At 52.7% G+C, this 16,253-nt stretch overlaps 1 protein-coding gene across 2 annotated transcripts in view; it reads left to right on the top strand.

The window, feature by feature from the left end:
* EPHB2 (EPH receptor B2) overlaps window positions 1-15,347 on the top strand; it is a 116,794-nt gene extending 101,447 nt beyond the window's left edge. For both annotated transcript variants that reach the window (XM_081085507.1, XM_081085506.1), the window contains exons 8-14: window positions 6,849-6,971; window positions 7,539-7,786; window positions 8,697-8,912; window positions 9,792-9,941; window positions 11,129-11,322; window positions 12,583-12,738; window positions 13,489-15,347. In XM_081085507.1, coding sequence (XP_080941633.1) covers window positions 6,849-6,971; window positions 7,539-7,786; window positions 8,697-8,912; window positions 9,792-9,941; window positions 11,129-11,322; window positions 12,583-12,738; window positions 13,489-13,597 — 1,196 coding nt within the window. In that variant the 3' untranslated portion in view covers window positions 13,598-15,347. The remainder of the gene's footprint in view (window positions 1-6,848; window positions 6,972-7,538; window positions 7,787-8,696; window positions 8,913-9,791; window positions 9,942-11,128; window positions 11,323-12,582; window positions 12,739-13,488) is intronic.
* The last annotated feature ends 906 nt before the right edge of the window (window positions 15,348-16,253 follow it).

Here is a 16,253-nt window from a genome sequence, read left to right as displayed (position 1 = left end):
TGGGACATACAAGTCAACAAACCACATATCCCTGCCCCCGTGAACTTATATTCTAGCATCAGGGACAGAGAATAAAAAAATATATATATATACATGTCATAAATGAGTAAAGCATATGATATATTAAAGGATGAAAATGCTGTGGGAAAAAGGCAAGAGAGAAGCAGAGTCATGGATTGAGGGTGGTGGTTCAGGGTTGTTTGTAACTAGGGGATTTGGGGTTGGCCTCCCTGAGAGGACTTCATCTGAACAAAGATACTAAGGCACTGGGGGCGTGCACTGTGCAGCGAGACCTCAGGGAAGAGCGTCCCAGGCGACGGAGCAGCCAGTGCCAAGGCCCTGAGCCTGCGCTGTGTCTGGGAGGTTTCGGGAACAGCCAAGGGGCCGCCAGTGGGACTGGAGCAGAGTGGGGGGGGGGGGAGTGTGAGGGGCCACAACATGCAGATTCTTGTCAATCATCGCAGGCTCTTGGTTTTTATTCTGAGTGAAATGGGGAGCTTCTAGAAGGATCTGAGCAAAGGACTGACGGGCTCTGAGTTACAGTTCTGACAGGACTTCCCTGGCTGCCATGTAGAAAATGCACGGAAGGGTGAGGTGTGGCCAGGCAAGGACAGAAGGAGGGAGACCCGTGAGGGGGCTGTTAGGATAATCCAGGTGGTATGATGATGGCCAGACCAGGGGGCAGTGATGGAGATGGTGGGAAGTGGTTGGATTCTGACACATTTTGAAGGTAGAACCACTAAATTTGTTGCAGGACTGGATGTGGGGTCGGCAAGAAGGGCAGAGTTGGGAATTCTAGATTACGCCTCTGGGTAAAACTCAGTTTGAAGTAAAAGTTCCTGGGCTTAACAATCACTGTGGACATAAATGTAAAAATGGTTAAGCCATTCAAATTCCCAGAAGACAATTTAGGTCACCATTTAACTGTGCTGTGAATAGAAAAGGACTTTTTCAAAAGTGTAAAAGCAAAGAAAAGGGCAGACAAATTTAACTACACAGAAATAAAAGTCACCTGTGCGTCAAAGTAAAAGTCACAAATTACATCACGCCCTCCTAGTCCCCAAGTTATAAAATCATGATCGTAGAGGTAGCTAAACAAATTGACTGTGTTCTATGTGCCAAGAATTGTTTTCGTGCTGTTCGTGTACGCATCCATTTAATCCTTATAATTTCCCACTGTGAGTCCGAGTCAACAGCTGCTCGGGCAGGGGCTGGGGTGCGAACCGAGGGTGTCTGGCCGCAGCGTGCAGGCTCTTAGCCACACGGTGCTGTCTCCACCCGGCTGAGCTCACACACGTTGTCACCTGGAGCCATTTCGGACCATCACTATTTAGAGGATGAGTGAGTAACAAGGAGACAGGTGACCGCAGGGAGCTATTTTAAAAATAGGCCCCTGGATTGATTCATAGATCAACGCGATCGGAAGCTCAGGCTCACTCCCTGTGTCCGAGCAGGACTGTTAGTTTCGAAGCACCGCCAGCCCTGGGATCCCTTGTCCACCAGCAGCCCTGTGTGGTCAGAACCCTAGAGGAAGCTGAGAGGCGTGTGACTGGCTGAAGTCCCCTTTTCGGGCTCATGTGTTCCGTAGCCCAATACCAAGGGCTATGGTGCCTGGATGTGGAGCCAGAGGGATTGACCTGATTTCTCATTCTTACTCCACCACCGGCCAGCTAGGTTGCCTTGGGGAAGTCATCAAACCTCTCTGAGTCTTGGCATCTTTATTTTATTTATTTTATTTTATTTTATTTTTATTTCAGAGAGGAAGGGAGAGGGAGAGCAAGATAGAAACAACCATGATGAGAGAGAATCATTGATTGGCTGCCTCCTGCATGTCCCACACGGGTGATCGAGCCCACAACCCGGACATATGCCCTGATCAGGAATCGAACCATGGCTTCCTGGTTCACTGAGCTACGCCGGCCGGGCTGGCATCTTTATATGGGAAGTAGCAGGAATGATACTTCTTTCACAAAGCTGTGAGAAGTAAATAAATGAATGGACATTGAAGTGCTTTGTAATAATAATATTTAACAATGGCCATTATAACAGTTCATTATAACTCTTCATTATAATAGTTAACCATCCATCAGTGCCTTCTATTTGCCAACCACTCTACTAAGCCCTTTAAAAAGATTCTCATTTAATCCCTGCAAGCCCCTTGTGAGGTGGGTCCTGTTTCTTTGTGACCATCATTTCTGGCAGATCCAGAATTCAAGCCCAGGTCTCTGAGCGCCTGGTCCCTCCTCGCTTGTCCTGAATCCCCACGTAGGTTCAGAATGAGAGGTGATGGCCCTGACAGTCATGCCTCATCTAAATACCAGCCCAGTCTTTTCTGAAGAGTTTGCCTGCAGAGGTCCTCATGCAACTTCAGTTCAGCAAATGCCCCTCCTGGGAGCCAGCTCCTGTGCAAGGCTGTGGCCACGGGGAGCTCCCCTTCGGTTCCAGGAGACAAGCCGGGAAGCAGCAGAAAACGCTGGCAGCATAGCCTCAGCCAGACTACCTGGATTCAAACCCCACTCCTGCCACTTACTGTCTGTTCCATGCCCCCTCGGGCAGGTCATTTCATATTTCTTATGCCATCGTTTCTTCACCCAAGAAAAAGGAGGTACAACATTAGGTTGGACCAAATGAAATTGCCATTTTTGTAGGTCCAAAGCAGTCAAATAGTGACAATTTCATAAGGCTCGGCCTAATAAATAGCATTGACCTGGTAGGGTTGTTAGGAGGAGTCACTGGGTCAATACCTTTCAAGTGCCTAGAACAGGGCCTCCTGCCTGGGAATCCACACTGAACTGTGAGCCAATGGTGCTCTTAATGGTGAGGTGACAGAGGGTCACAGAAGCAGGATGGCTTCACTCCGAGTCCTGCGTTCAATACGTGTTTATTGAGTATCTACTGCGTACCACCTTCACATGTGTGCTCCGGAGAAAATATTCTAGGGCTCGTGACTTGGGGCTCACAGACCCCTAGAGCTTCAGGGCCTATAATTCCAAAACGATATTCTGAATATGGGGGTGTACACACATGTGGATGTTTTTCCAAGGAGGAGATTCATAGCTTTTGCCAAATTCTCAAAGGCATTCATGACCTCAAAGAGGTGGAGAGGGAAAAAGAGGGCACATCAACGAGTGATGCAATTCTTCCATCAATAAGCATTTAGTTAGCACCCTCCTTGCCAGGTCCTGGGTGTAGCATGAACAACAGACACAGCCTCTGTGCCCTGGAGGAGCAAGGGTAACGCAAGCCCTCCCAGGCGGCAGAGTGTTCCAGAAAGGAGGGGGCGTGGCTTTGAGCACGCATGTCTGGGAGCCCTGATACAAGGTAAAAAAGCCATATAGACATCAGGGCCAGAGGAGTGGGTGTGGAGACTGGGCTGTGGGAGCCGGAGGAGAAAGCATGGGTCTCCACAGGAGGGATCCAGGCAGGCTTCACAGAGGAGGTGGCATTTTGATCTGGACAAAAGAGGAAGAGAAGGGTGATCCAGGTGGAGGGAGCCACATGAATAGAAGCACAGAGACAAGAACTTGTGAGGTGTTTCTGGGACCGCTGGGTAAATCATTCCTTTTTGCTGGCATGTAGAGGACCAGGAGGCTATCCATGGGGCCCATCACTGAGGGCGTGGGGTGCCAGGTGAAGGCACTTGCCTCTCTCCTCCTGATCATCACTCTGGCCAAGACTTGGGGATGGCACCTGATCGGCTAGCAGCACCCAAGTAGGCTTTGAGTTCCTTCTGTGCTTCTCCTTAGCACCCTGAACTGACCCATTCCTGTCCTCCCTCCCAGCTGACCCAGCAGAAAGGGCTTCCCCAGTTCTATTAGGAGGGAGGCTAAAAGCCAGCCCCCAAGACCCACAGGCCAATCAGAGTTCGAACAACAAAGGGAGCATCTCCAGGGAGCTTGTGTCCCTGCTCTTGGGGAAGGAGTCCTGGCTGAATACTCCAGGAGGAGGATGCAGGGACCAGATCTGGCTGGACTTCATCCAGGAGGCAGTGAGCATGGTAATTAAGAGGACTGGCCCTTGGCTCAAGCCTGACAGACCTGGGTTCAAATCCTGGCGGTTCCATTGGCTAGCTGTGTGGCCTTAGGCAGATGACTTGCCTCTCTGAGCTGCGGTTTCCACATGTGTGCAATGAGAATAATGACCCCTTCCTCAAGTTGTCGGGCAGAGGAGAGAGAGAATGCAAATCAAGGCCTTGGCACAGTGTCAGGCACAGACAAAGGCCTCAGTAAATAGCAACTGCTAGTATTCTATCTCCGTCATCTGGATTCTGCTCAGCTCTGACACTGAGTGTCTGTGGTGTGCAGAGCTGTGTGCAGTGCGCCAGGGAAGGGCGGCGTGAGAAAAGAGCACACGCCCTCGCCCTCCTCCCAGGCTCCCACAGGCTAGCATGGTGGTTCTTAACCTCTTTGGTGGGGAGGGTTTTAGCCTGAAAGTTTTGGATCCTGTGGCCAGAGAAACAGAAGTTTGCATATGTGTGTATATAAAATTACAAGATAGGAAAAACCCAGAAACGTCTACACTCAGGGATGGATTTTGGAGGACTTTTACTTTCAACAATATTTACTTCCAGAGTTTTCAGACTATAAGGAACATGCATTACTTTTCTAATTCAAAAAGGCAATAATAAATGCATTTTAAGAGGTTACTAGACTCCACCCCCTGTCCCACCCCAAAAGCCACCCTGGAACTGCCAAGTGGTTCACAGACTCAGATTAAGAAACCCTGACCTAAAGGGCTGGACAAATAATCCAAAGTACACTGAGTGGCCAGATTATTATGACCACCTGACGTTTATAGGCAAATTAGCTATAATTTCCCACTGAAGTTGCTAGAGGGCCAGATCATTATAAACGTCTGAATAGCACCACATACCTAAGTATCGTTGCTGATCAAGTTCATCCTATCATGTTGATGGCGTATCCCGATGGAGATGGCTTCTTCCAGTAAGACAATGCACCATGCCACAGTGGTGCTCGTATTGTGCAGGAGTGGTTTCAAGAACATGAGGGAGCCAAACCGGTTTGGCTCAGTGGATAGAGCGTCGGCCTGAGGACTGAAAGGTCCCACCAGGTTTGATTCCGGTCAAGGACATGTACCTTGGTTGCGGGCACATCCCCAGCAGGAGGAATGCAGGAGGCAGCTGGTCGATGTTTCTCTCTCATCGATGTTTCTAACTATCTCTCTCCCTTCCTCTCTGTAAAAAATCAATAAAATATATTTTAAAAAAAAAAAAAAACATGAGGGAGACTTTACCTTGCTTAGGTAGCCCCACAATCGCCAGATCTCAATCCGATTGAGCATTTGTGGGACGAAGTTAAAAGAGCCATCAGGCAGCTGGTTCCACATCATCAAATCTCAAAGAACTTGACAGTGCTATTCGTCAGGCATGGTGTCAGATTCCTCGCATCACCTTTCCACATCTCGTGGAGTCAATGCCAAGAAGAATCGCCCCAGTACTGAAGGCAAAAGGTGGCCCAACGAAGTATTGATGGGGTGGTCATAATAATCTGGCCACTCAGTGTAAAGCTCATGTGTTAGAGCAGCGGTTATCAAACTTCTCTGTAAAGGGCCAGATAGTAAATACTTTAGGCTTTCGAGCCATATAGTCTCTATTTTAGCTACTCAACTCAACCACTGTGGCGTAAAAGCAACTACAGGCAAAAGGAATGTGTGTGGCTGTGTTCCAATAAAACTTAATTTATAAAACCTTATTACAAAACAGGTAGTGGGCCAGTTTTCCTATCCCTATTTAGAGGTCTCACCTCCTGGATTCCTGGAATGTCTGAAACAGAGGCTGGGAGTGGTCAACCAACATGTCCAAGGTCACACTAGCTGAGCAGGGTTGATGACCCCACTCATCAACCAACCAAGTCTTACTTATGACCCAGGGACTCCAGCTCCCAACTCCTAAGCTGCTACCAGAAAGTCACAGCTCCCAGAGCAGTGGGAGGATGTGGGCAGGGAGCTGGGGAAGCTAGAGGGAAGCCTGGGCTGAGCGAGGGCCAGGTGGTCAGAGAAGCGGAAGACCAGTCATCTGGGAGGGGCAATGGGGGATGGATCATCTTTCCTTTTTTTTCAAAGCTTTTGTGGACTCAGGGCTGGGGTCAGAATTAGGTCTTTGACATCCAAGTCACCTCCTTCCTTCCTCTGCATAAAAAAATAAAAATTCACATCAGATCAGGAATTTTGTCCATATCCTGCCTCATGCTGATCAACAGGGAATTTGAGATCCAGGAAGTTTTTAGACTTGGCCAGGGGGGGACCCCAAAGGTGGTCCCAGGAGTCATGGTGAGGCAGCCTCCAGGCTCTGGCGCTGCCTGGGAGGGCTGAGGCAGCCAGGGTCTCCTGAGGGGAGCGGAGGCTTGAATTGACCCTTGAAAAATAGGGAGACCTCCTCAGCAGAAGCCCAAGAACACAGTCTATGGCCTGCTCTTTCTGTTTTTTTGTTACAATTCTCCCCTGTCCTTCTTGGCTTCCTTCCTCCTGATTCTCTATCACAGGAGTGACAACCCTAACTATCCTTTCTTCCTTTCATGCCCACACGCATAACAGACATTGCTAATCAATCCTGACAGTCATTCAGCGGCTCCAGGAAGTCAGTTAGAGTTGGAACAAGAGCTAGAACCTATTTGCTATCCCTGCTGAGCAATCTGCCCGCCTCACCCTTTGCTCAGTGCCCATCTGCTCACTGAGGCCCAGAGAGGTCAAGTGACCTGCAGGGGGTGGCCAAGTTCTTAGGGGGAACCACATGGGAGTATATGTCCATCCATGGCTGGGCTGGCTCTCCCCTTTCCATTTGTCCACATCCTGAATCTGTGCATTTGACCAAGCCTAGTCTTCCCCCTCAGTGACCCCAGGCATGAAGATCTACATCGACCCGTTCACCTACGAGGACCCCAATGAGGCAGTGCGGGAGTTTGCCAAGGAAATCGACATCTCCTGTGTCAAAATTGAGCAGGTGATCGGAGCAGGTAGGTGGCTGGTGCCCTCCCTGTGACTTCAACCATGTGTAACCAGCCCAATGTGTACTCCTGAGACAGAGGGTAGGATGGGGGGCAGAACCCTCAGAGAACCTTCCGAGCCCTGAAGGCTCAGAATGCCCAATGGAAAAGTCCCTCAAAGGTCATCCAGTAAAACTCCCTCATCAACAGATCAGGACACTGCGGCCCGGGGCCGGGAAGGAATTTGTACATCACATCAGAGATGGAGCTAAGTCTGGAACCCAGTTCTCTGGACTCAGCCCAGTGCTTTGTCCCTCCCACCACTCATCCCATGTCCCACCCTCCATCTCCCCAGGTTCCCCTACATCCTCACACCATGCCATCCAAACACCATGGGACAGCCATGAAGAGTTTACTCTTACTCTCAAAGGTGGGCCCCCATATTCTACAAAGGGATTCTGTGTCCAAGAGGATGAGTAGAACATTGAGGAGGCCCCAGGAGTGCCGGGGGGCCGGGGGGGGGTGGTTACAGGGAGCAGGGAGGTGACACTTCCTCCTGGCATGTGACATCTTGCCCCTCTTGGTGTGTCTGTCCAGGGGAGTTTGGGGAGGTGTGCAGTGGCCACCTGAAACTGCCAGGCAAGAGAGAGATCTTTGTAGCCATCAAGACGCTCAAGTCGGGCTATACTGAGAAGCAGCGCCGGGACTTCCTGAGCGAGGCCTCCATCATGGGCCAGTTCGACCACCCCAACGTCATTCACCTGGAGGGCGTTGTCACCAAGAGCACGCCCGTGATGATCATCACTGAGTTCATGGAGAATGGCTCCCTGGACTCCTTCCTCCGGGTAGGGGACCATGGGCGGGGCAGGAAAAGGAGTGACATAGCTTCATACCTTCAGAGCCTCAAAGGGTTTTGGAAAAGCTCTAGATCAGGAATGGCCTGTACGTTTGCCACTTTCCATTCCCTTACCCACGGCCGACATCACTAATCAATCCCAGAAATCTCTCCAGCCACCCTCAAAAGCAAATCTCAGGCTCAATCCAGGAAACCACAACCAGTTGATCAGAGTTAGCAAACAACCTGAAATCAGTTGCCATCCATGCTCACAGACAGCCTTCTCATTATGCACAAGAGGTAGAGTTTGCCCAGGGTCATCCAGAGGGTCCAGGTGGAAGCCAGGACTGGAACCAGGTCTTTAAACCCCTAGTCCAGAATTTTCACTGAATTTTGAATTCCTCCAGAGCACTACAGGCCAGGGGAGGAGTTCAGAGCACAGAGGGAAACCCCAGGCCCCCTAGGAGGGTGCAGTCAACCAGACAGACAGACAGCCCTGACGAGGAGTCGGAAGTATGCCATTGGCATAGCTGCCATTTAGCAGATGTTTTTCAAGCACCTCGTATGTGCCAGGCCCCTTCCATGTACCCTCTTGTTTAACTCAGACAGCACTGGAAGGTGGCTGTCACTCATTCCCACTTAACACACACATGAGGAAACTGGGACTCGGAGAGGTTAGGTCATTTGTCCGAGGTTGCACAGACAGCAAGGCATAGAGCCAGATTCAAACCAACCGTGTCTGCTGCACAGTCTGTTCTCTCCACCACCCAGAAAGTGGCCTCTCCTGGGCCTACGGTCCCCGAGCACCTGAAACAGAGCCTAGGCCGGGGGATGGGGCCCTGCCTTCCCATTGTGAACACGATCCAGAGTCTGATTCAGACCCTTCCATTGACTTTGCGTTTTCTCCACGTCTCCTGCAGCAAAACGATGGGCAGTTCACAGTCATCCAGCTGGTGGGCATGCTGCGGGGCATCGCGGCCGGCATGAAGTACCTGGCGGACATGAACTACGTCCACCGCGACCTGGCCGCCCGCAACATCCTTGTCAACAGCAACCTGGTCTGCAAGGTGTCCGACTTCGGCCTCTCACGCTTTCTGGAGGATGATACCTCAGACCCCACCTACACCAGCGCCCTGGTAAGATGCGCAGGGAACAATGGGGTCAGGGTGCCAGGAAAGAGGGCATACACATCCAGCTCTCCCTGCAGTACGTTTTCACCTGCTCATGCCAAGCACTGTGCTGGGCCCTGGAGATGCAGAGACATAAACATGGTTCCTGCCCTCCTGAAGCTCACGGGCTGGTGAGGGACACATATGTACAGAGCAACATGGAGTAACAGGGCTGTGAGCCAGGACACCAGCTTGGGGAGGCAGAGGAAGGCTTGCTAGAGGGGGTGCTATCGGAGCTGGAGGCTGAAGGGCCAGTAAAAGTGAGTCAAATGCCATGTTCTCATGGTAAGATGATACCAGAATGCAGGCTGCGAGGTTCAAGTGGTGAGCAAGAGTCTGGGAAGTTAGGCAGGGCCAGATCTTGGAGATCCTGAATGCCCATGCTCACGACTCTCTCCTGAAAGCAGTTTGGGTTAGTGAAGGGTTTTAACAGAAAGGCACAGGACACAGTCCCTGCCCTCAGAGAGCTCGGAGACAGTACAGTCAGAGCCAGGCAAGCAGCAAATGATCGGAGTACTGCTCTGTATGGGAAGTGCCTCCTTGATGGAGAGATACAGGCACAGTTGTGGGATTCAACAGAGTGAGCAACAATTGGGACTTAAGGAAAGACTTTCAGAGGGACTTAAAGGACGAGAAGGAGGTTTCCAGAGGGGAGAGTGGGGAAAGCTCCTCCCTGCAGAGGAATAGCGTGTGCAAATGCCCCGAGCTCTGAAGCAGTATGGTGAGTTTGAACAGTAAGATGCTTCCTATGACTGGTACGGCACAGGGCATATGGCGGGGCATGTTGAGAGCAGAGGCCAGACCGGTCAGCTTCCCATTCACCCACCTCCTCACTGTGCTCCACAGGGTGGGAAGATCCCCATCCGCTGGACAGCCCCAGAAGCCATCCAGTACCGGAAGTTCACCTCAGCCAGCGACGTGTGGAGCTATGGCATCGTCATGTGGGAGGTGATGTCATACGGGGAGCGGCCCTACTGGGACATGACCAACCAGGATGTAAGTCTCCAGGAGAGAGCGTCTCTGTCCAGCCAGATGGGGAAGGGGAAGACCCACATTCCTGGCCTTTTGCTGATCTCCCAGAGAGTGGGAGCACCGTCTCTGAGATCCTGGGCAAGGGCAGCTCCCAGCCTGTAATGGCTGATTCACATGTCTGCACAAGACCCCGGACTCTCCAGGGGCTCAGGAGTAGGAAGGTCCATCATCTACAAATCAGCAAATCTCGAGGATGTATTCACCTTGTGGCCAGCCCTGAATGAGACTATGTCTGCCCCTCAAGTGTTTAATTTTGGGACAACACAATTACTCTGGGAACCAGATGCAGTAATTGGGAACTCTTAGTATCAGGTGCTAAACTGGAGAAGGCAAATGTTGAGACAAGAGCAGTGTGGGCAAGACCAGCCTGGAAGTCTTCACGGGGCAGGGGACTCACACAGCAGTGGGACTTGCAGACGTGAGGGATTCCAGTGGAAAGAACAGCCTGTGCCAAGGCCCAGAGGTGGGGTGGTGAGGGGTTGTGTTGGGAGCAGCGGAGAGGAAAGCTGTTTGGAAAGGCTGATGAGGTTCAATAATGGGGTGCTTGAAAGCCAACTCAAGGAATTCCTATTTGCAACAATGCGGACAGGGAGGACTTGAAGGAGCTGCCTGCGCAGCGAGGGTGACCCCGTCGAGCTGGGGAAGATGAGTCTGGCCCCAGTGGCAGGACAGATTGGAGGCAGGTGTTTGAGTTCCATTCCCTGACAGAGGAGCCAGGTGGGAGCCATGGGAAGGGGTACAGGTCTGTGCTGTGAGGCCTGACAAGGAAGGTATCACTCACCTGGAGCTGTAAATGGCACTGAAGTCAAGTGTGTGGCCAGAAGGAGGAGTCCTCAGGCCATCAAAGCCAGGAGGGGCTCCGAGATGGGAGAGAGGGTGGGTCCTGAGGCAGAGGCTATCTCAGGGTTCTGGATTTCCTAAGATTGGGGCGGGGGAGGCAAGCACCCAGCTGCCAGGTTAGGCTGGGGCTATACCTGGTGGGAGCCCAGGTGAGGTCCATCCCTGGGTTGGACCTGGAAGGTTGCCTGGAAGAGGTGGAGGGCAACCAAATAGGTGTGTTCTGAAGTGCACTGGAGGAAAGGTAGGCCAGGCCAGAGGGCAGATGCTCTTACCCACCCACCCAACCCACTCAGCCCCTCTGTTGTCCCCAGGTAATCAATGCCATAGAGCAGGACTACCGGCTGCCACCGCCCATGGACTGCCCAAGCGCCCTGCACCAGCTCATGCTGGACTGCTGGCAGAAGGACCGCAACCACAGGCCCAAGTTTGGGCAGATCGTCAACACGCTGGACAAGATGATCCGCAACCCCAACAGCCTCAAAGCCATGGCGCCCCTCTCTTCTGGGTATGGCCCTGCCCCTCTCTATGGCTCCTCCCCAGCTGGCCCTTACCCTCTCCAAATACCCTCCCACCCTGGCTACCCTGCCTCAAGCAGATACTCTGCCTGAATTGGGATGGAGAAGGATAGTTTGTTGGGTATCTGCGCTGCTTTGGGGTGCAGAGGAGTGCAGGACATAGTGCATGCTGCGTGGGAGAGGAAGCACTTTTAAAGAATGGTCAGATAGGACGGTGTTTAAGAAAAGTTAGCAGAATCTTCGTTAGTAAATGGATCTACTCATCACTAAGTTTCCTCCCTAACTACCCTCACGCTCAAACCTGTACTCTCTAACTTATGTTTGCATCCTCCTTGACACAGCCACACACACACACACACACACACACACACACACACACAAACATGTGCACGCATGCACAAGAACATAGTCCTACACATATGTGTGAACATAGGCACAAATGCTTATGCTCTCACACACACAATCTCATACATGAATATACCCATTCTCACACTCACACTTACATACATCCATAGGCACCTGAGCACACACAAGTGCCTCCACAGTGGGCTCATCACACCTGTAGCCACCACAGCCTTGCCTGGGCGCTGACACAGGCCCCACTCATGACCCTGCCCTCTCTGGGACTCTCAGTCACACAGGGATTCTGAGAGGCAGGGGTCCAGTCAGTGTCCTTGGGGTCCAGGGCTAGCTGGTCAGAGACTCACACACCAAGTTCGTGTGGCCAACAGATCTTCGTGTTGGCCTCTACCTGTTGCTTCTCACCTTGACCTTGAGTCAACAGCTCCTGACTTTCTGGATACAAATGCTGTGAGCTTTTAGCCTAATGAGCCAGCCAGGAAGTCATTCCCATTAGTGCACCAGCTTTGTCTGGACTTTGGAGAGTCGGTCCACAATTCAGCTTCTTACAGCACAACCAGGGTGGACAAGGATGGAGAATGGCCGAAGTGTGTCCCGCCTCACACATGGTCCAGCCTCTCAGCAGTCCCTGCAGAGGCCTCCCCAGACTTTCCAGGTAGCCCCAGCTGCGAGTCCTGCACACTTGCTTTCTCATATTCACACATATATGTGTGCACATGTATGCGGGTTCAAACTCACAACTACCCACAGGGAGAGACACACATACATGCACACTCACCTGTGTTCATGCTGACGGATACACACATGCAGGGACACCTGCAGCCCATCCGTACCCTGTCCCCTCTGCTAGCATGTGCCCTGACCGTCTCTGTTGCCCACCCCACCCCTAGCATCAACCTGCCACTGCTGGACCGCACGATCCCCGACTACACCAGCTTTAACACAGTGGACGAGTGGCTAGAGGCCATCAAGATGGGACAGTACAAGGAGAGCTTCGCCAGCGCTGGCTTCACCTCCTTCGATGTCGTGTCACAGATGATGATGGAGTAAGTGCCCAGCTGCCTCCACCCACCCTCCCAAGCGGGGGGCTCGGGAGAATGGAAGATAGGCAGTGTCCCAGCAGGAATGTGGGGGCCAAAGGGTGAGATGGCCAACTCTGGAGTCGCATTCTGATCGCCACCCAGGTCCGCCTGCCACCCACTGGCCGTGTGACCTTAGGCAAATCAGAGAAGCTCCTTCAGCCCCAGTTTTTCCTTCTGTGAACTGGGGGTTTGTAGGAGGAGCAACAGAGACATAGAGGGGGTGCCTAGGAAATGCAGGTTCCTTTCCCAGAAGCAGAGGCGATGGCACACCTAGATCCCCAACTCCCAGCCACGTGCTCCTGCCCCCTCATGTAGGCACTCACTTCATCTCCAGATGCCCACCCCTGCTCCACACCCCTCATCCCTTCCCTTGCTCTCTCTTTTTTCTTTTTTTAAATAATTATATTGACTTCAGAGAGAGGAAGGGAGAGGGAAAGAGAGAGAAAAACATTAATGATGAGAGAGAATCAGTGACTGGCCGCCTCCTGTACATCCCCCACTGAGGATCAAGCCTGCATCCCGGACATGTGCTCTGACTGGGAATCGAACCATGACCTCGGGGCTCATAGGTCGACGCTCAACCACGGAGCCACGCCTGCTGGGCCTCCTGCTCTCTTTAGCAGGAAACCCTGGAGAAGCCCAGGCAGCTCTCTGCCTGACCCAAAGTCCCCTCCACCCCCACATTTCCCTAACACACGTGCTTTTCTCCCCAAGGGACATTCTCCGGGTTGGGGTCACCTTGGCCGGCCACCAGAAAAAAATCCTGAACAGTATCCAGGTGATGCGGGCACAGATGAACCAGATCCAGTCTGTGGAGGTTTGACGTTCACCTGCCTCGGCTCACCTCTTCCTCCAGGCCCTGCCCCCTCCACCCCACATGCCGGCCGCCCTGGCTCTCTGTCTACCGAAGGGTCAGCCACCTGCCAGGAGGCCACGGCAACAGGAAGAACCAAGCAGCCCGCCAGCCATGAGATGTCACCAAGAGCACGTGCAACTCAGATGATGGGAAAAAAGGGAAAGGGGACAAAAGAAAACAGATCCTGGGAGGGGGCGGGAAATACAAGGAATATTTTTTAAAGAGGATTCTCATAAGGAAAGCGATCATTGTTCTTGGGGGAAAAGAAAAAGGGCTTGGGAGATTCATGCGACGGTCCAATTGGAGCTCAAAAGCAGTTTCTCTCCAACTCCCTCTGGGAAGGCGACCTGGCCGGAGCCAAGAAACACTTTCAGGAAAACAAATGTGAAAGGGAGAGACCAGGGTCACTCTCTTCTCTCCCGCCCCCAGGCTGCTCTTCCAGGCCTCGCTCAACAGCCACGTGCCAGGCGGACAGACGGGCAGCCACCTGGGAGCCACTCCGGGAATATCCATTCCTACTGCCACTGGGCAAACAGAAGAATCCTTCTGTCTTTGGAGAATATTTTAGAAACTCCAATGGAAAAGACGCGTTTCTCCGATTGGCTTAGGGCCTGAAAAGAGACTCTTGTCTTCCTGGGTCAGGGAGAACACAGGGACCTGGGAAGGTCAGCCGCCCTGAGGCTGCCACCCCCCAGGTCTGCAGCTCCACGTCCATCATCACGTGCACAGCCGGCCGCCCGGCCCACTGGGCGCCCACTCCCGACAGCCCCCACATGGAGGACTGGTGCTGCAGTGACCACCATCAGCTACACTGCCACTGAGGACGGTTGTGCCTGCGTCTGGGTTTGTTTACAGCGATTCGTGGACTGGGGGGGCATATTTTGGTCAGGGGTGAATTTGGTTTAGGGGTTTGTTTGTTGGTTGTTGTTTTGTTTTTTTTTAATGACAATGAAGTGACACTTTGACATTTCCTACCTTTTGAGGACTTTGATCCTTCTCCAGGAAGAAGGTGCTTTCAGCTTAATGACTTAGGCAATACACCAAGGGCGAGATTTTATATGCACATATCTGGATTTTTATATGGTTTTCACTGATACCCTTCCCTCCTCCGCCTGAATAGAGCTCCCACCTGCCGCCAGGCCTCACCAAAGCCAACTGCCACGTGGTCATCTGGGCCCCTCACAGACTGAGTGAGATTTGGGAAGAGCTGGGGGGCCAAGGAGAAGGAGCATCCCCTCCCCCAGGACTGTTCTTGAAAGCAACAGATCGAGCAGGAAGTAGGCCCGAGGCTGCAGCGCCAGAATTCTCTGCCCACTTGTCCACTCTCCTTCTGCCCCAATATATTCAGTGCTTTCCAGGCAAATAGGCCCCTTGGAGGTTCCTGAGTTGCCCTCACATGGCCAGTTCCCAGTTTCGCCTCTGGGAGCCCAAACCAAGCTGCATCAGGCCGGGACCCGGATCATTCACTGTGATATCCCAGCTCCCAGAGCATCACCCTCAGAGACGTGTGCAGGCATGCTCCTTTCCCCCCTGGGAGAAAGCGTGTTGCTCTTCTCCCCCTTCCCCCCTCCAGACCTCTGCCCAGATCTGAAGGGTCTTGGCCATGGGAAAACCCATCGGCCAAGGGGTCTGGCCAGCCTCCCTCCTGTGAGCAAAGGCAGGCACCTGAGCGGACCAACCGGTTAGTGAATTGAATGGAAATAAACACTTTAGTTATAAAAAGACCTCTGTTCTCTGTAAGTTCCGAGAGAGAGAGAGACCCTGGCACCCCCGGAACTTGTCTAGTGACTCATGATGCTCTTCCTCGCTCAGGGTTACAGAAGGCCCAGGGCTGAGAGAACACATGGAGGATGCCAAAGTCCATGTGGCCTTTCTGGCTCAGGCTTGTCAAAAGCACAGGCAAAGGAAGAAGTGACTTGGAAGGAACGCTTGCTGCCTCTGCAGGATGCATCAGGAGCAGGGGGTTGGCGGTGCACTCAGCTCACCCGGGCCAGGGGGCGGGGGTCTAGGTATTAGGTGAGCTGTGAGGTGGGACTGTGAGGGTCCCGGCGTACTCATGGGCCCTTCCCCGCGCCCCCCACCCCCCAGTCAAAGCCACAGGAATGATCACCTTTTCCTGGTCAACTAATCTCTGCGCAATTGGGCTCCTACTCACATAAACTCGGAATTCTTTGTGGAGGAGGAGGCAGGGACTCTAAAGGGGGAGGTCAGGGGTGCCTCATCTCAGGACCTTTCCCTTTGTCCATGGGAGACTGACCAGTGGCAAAGTTTCAGGTCACAGGTGGCCAGCTAAAGGCCTCTCGGTGGTCCGACAGAGCATCCTGCATGGCCCAGCCTGTCGTCTGTCACTCACCTGTTCTCCGGAGCCTGAGATGCAAAGGGAAGGAAGGGATTAGAGGGGAGCTTTCTCCCCGCCCCCCGCCCCGGAGGAGGGAACAGCAGAGTAAGCCACAGGGAAGGCCTTGGCTGGTTTCCCTAAAACTGGCCAGTCTTGGCGAGTCGGCCACCCTTGTGCCCCAAAGATGCCCAGCACGGGTGGCAGCTGTCCCGGCACACAAGGTCACCTTCTGGAGAGAGCTGCCCTGATGCTCTTCAGATTAACTCTGAGTCCCCAGCCTGCCCC

The sequence above is a fragment of the Myotis nattereri genome, assembly GCF_964212035.1.
Source record: "Myotis nattereri genome assembly, chromosome: 3".
Taxonomy (NCBI): Eukaryota; Metazoa; Chordata; class Mammalia; order Chiroptera; family Vespertilionidae; genus Myotis; species Myotis nattereri.
The sequence above is the reverse complement of the archived record's forward strand: the minus strand, read 5'-3'. Positions and strand labels throughout refer to the sequence as shown.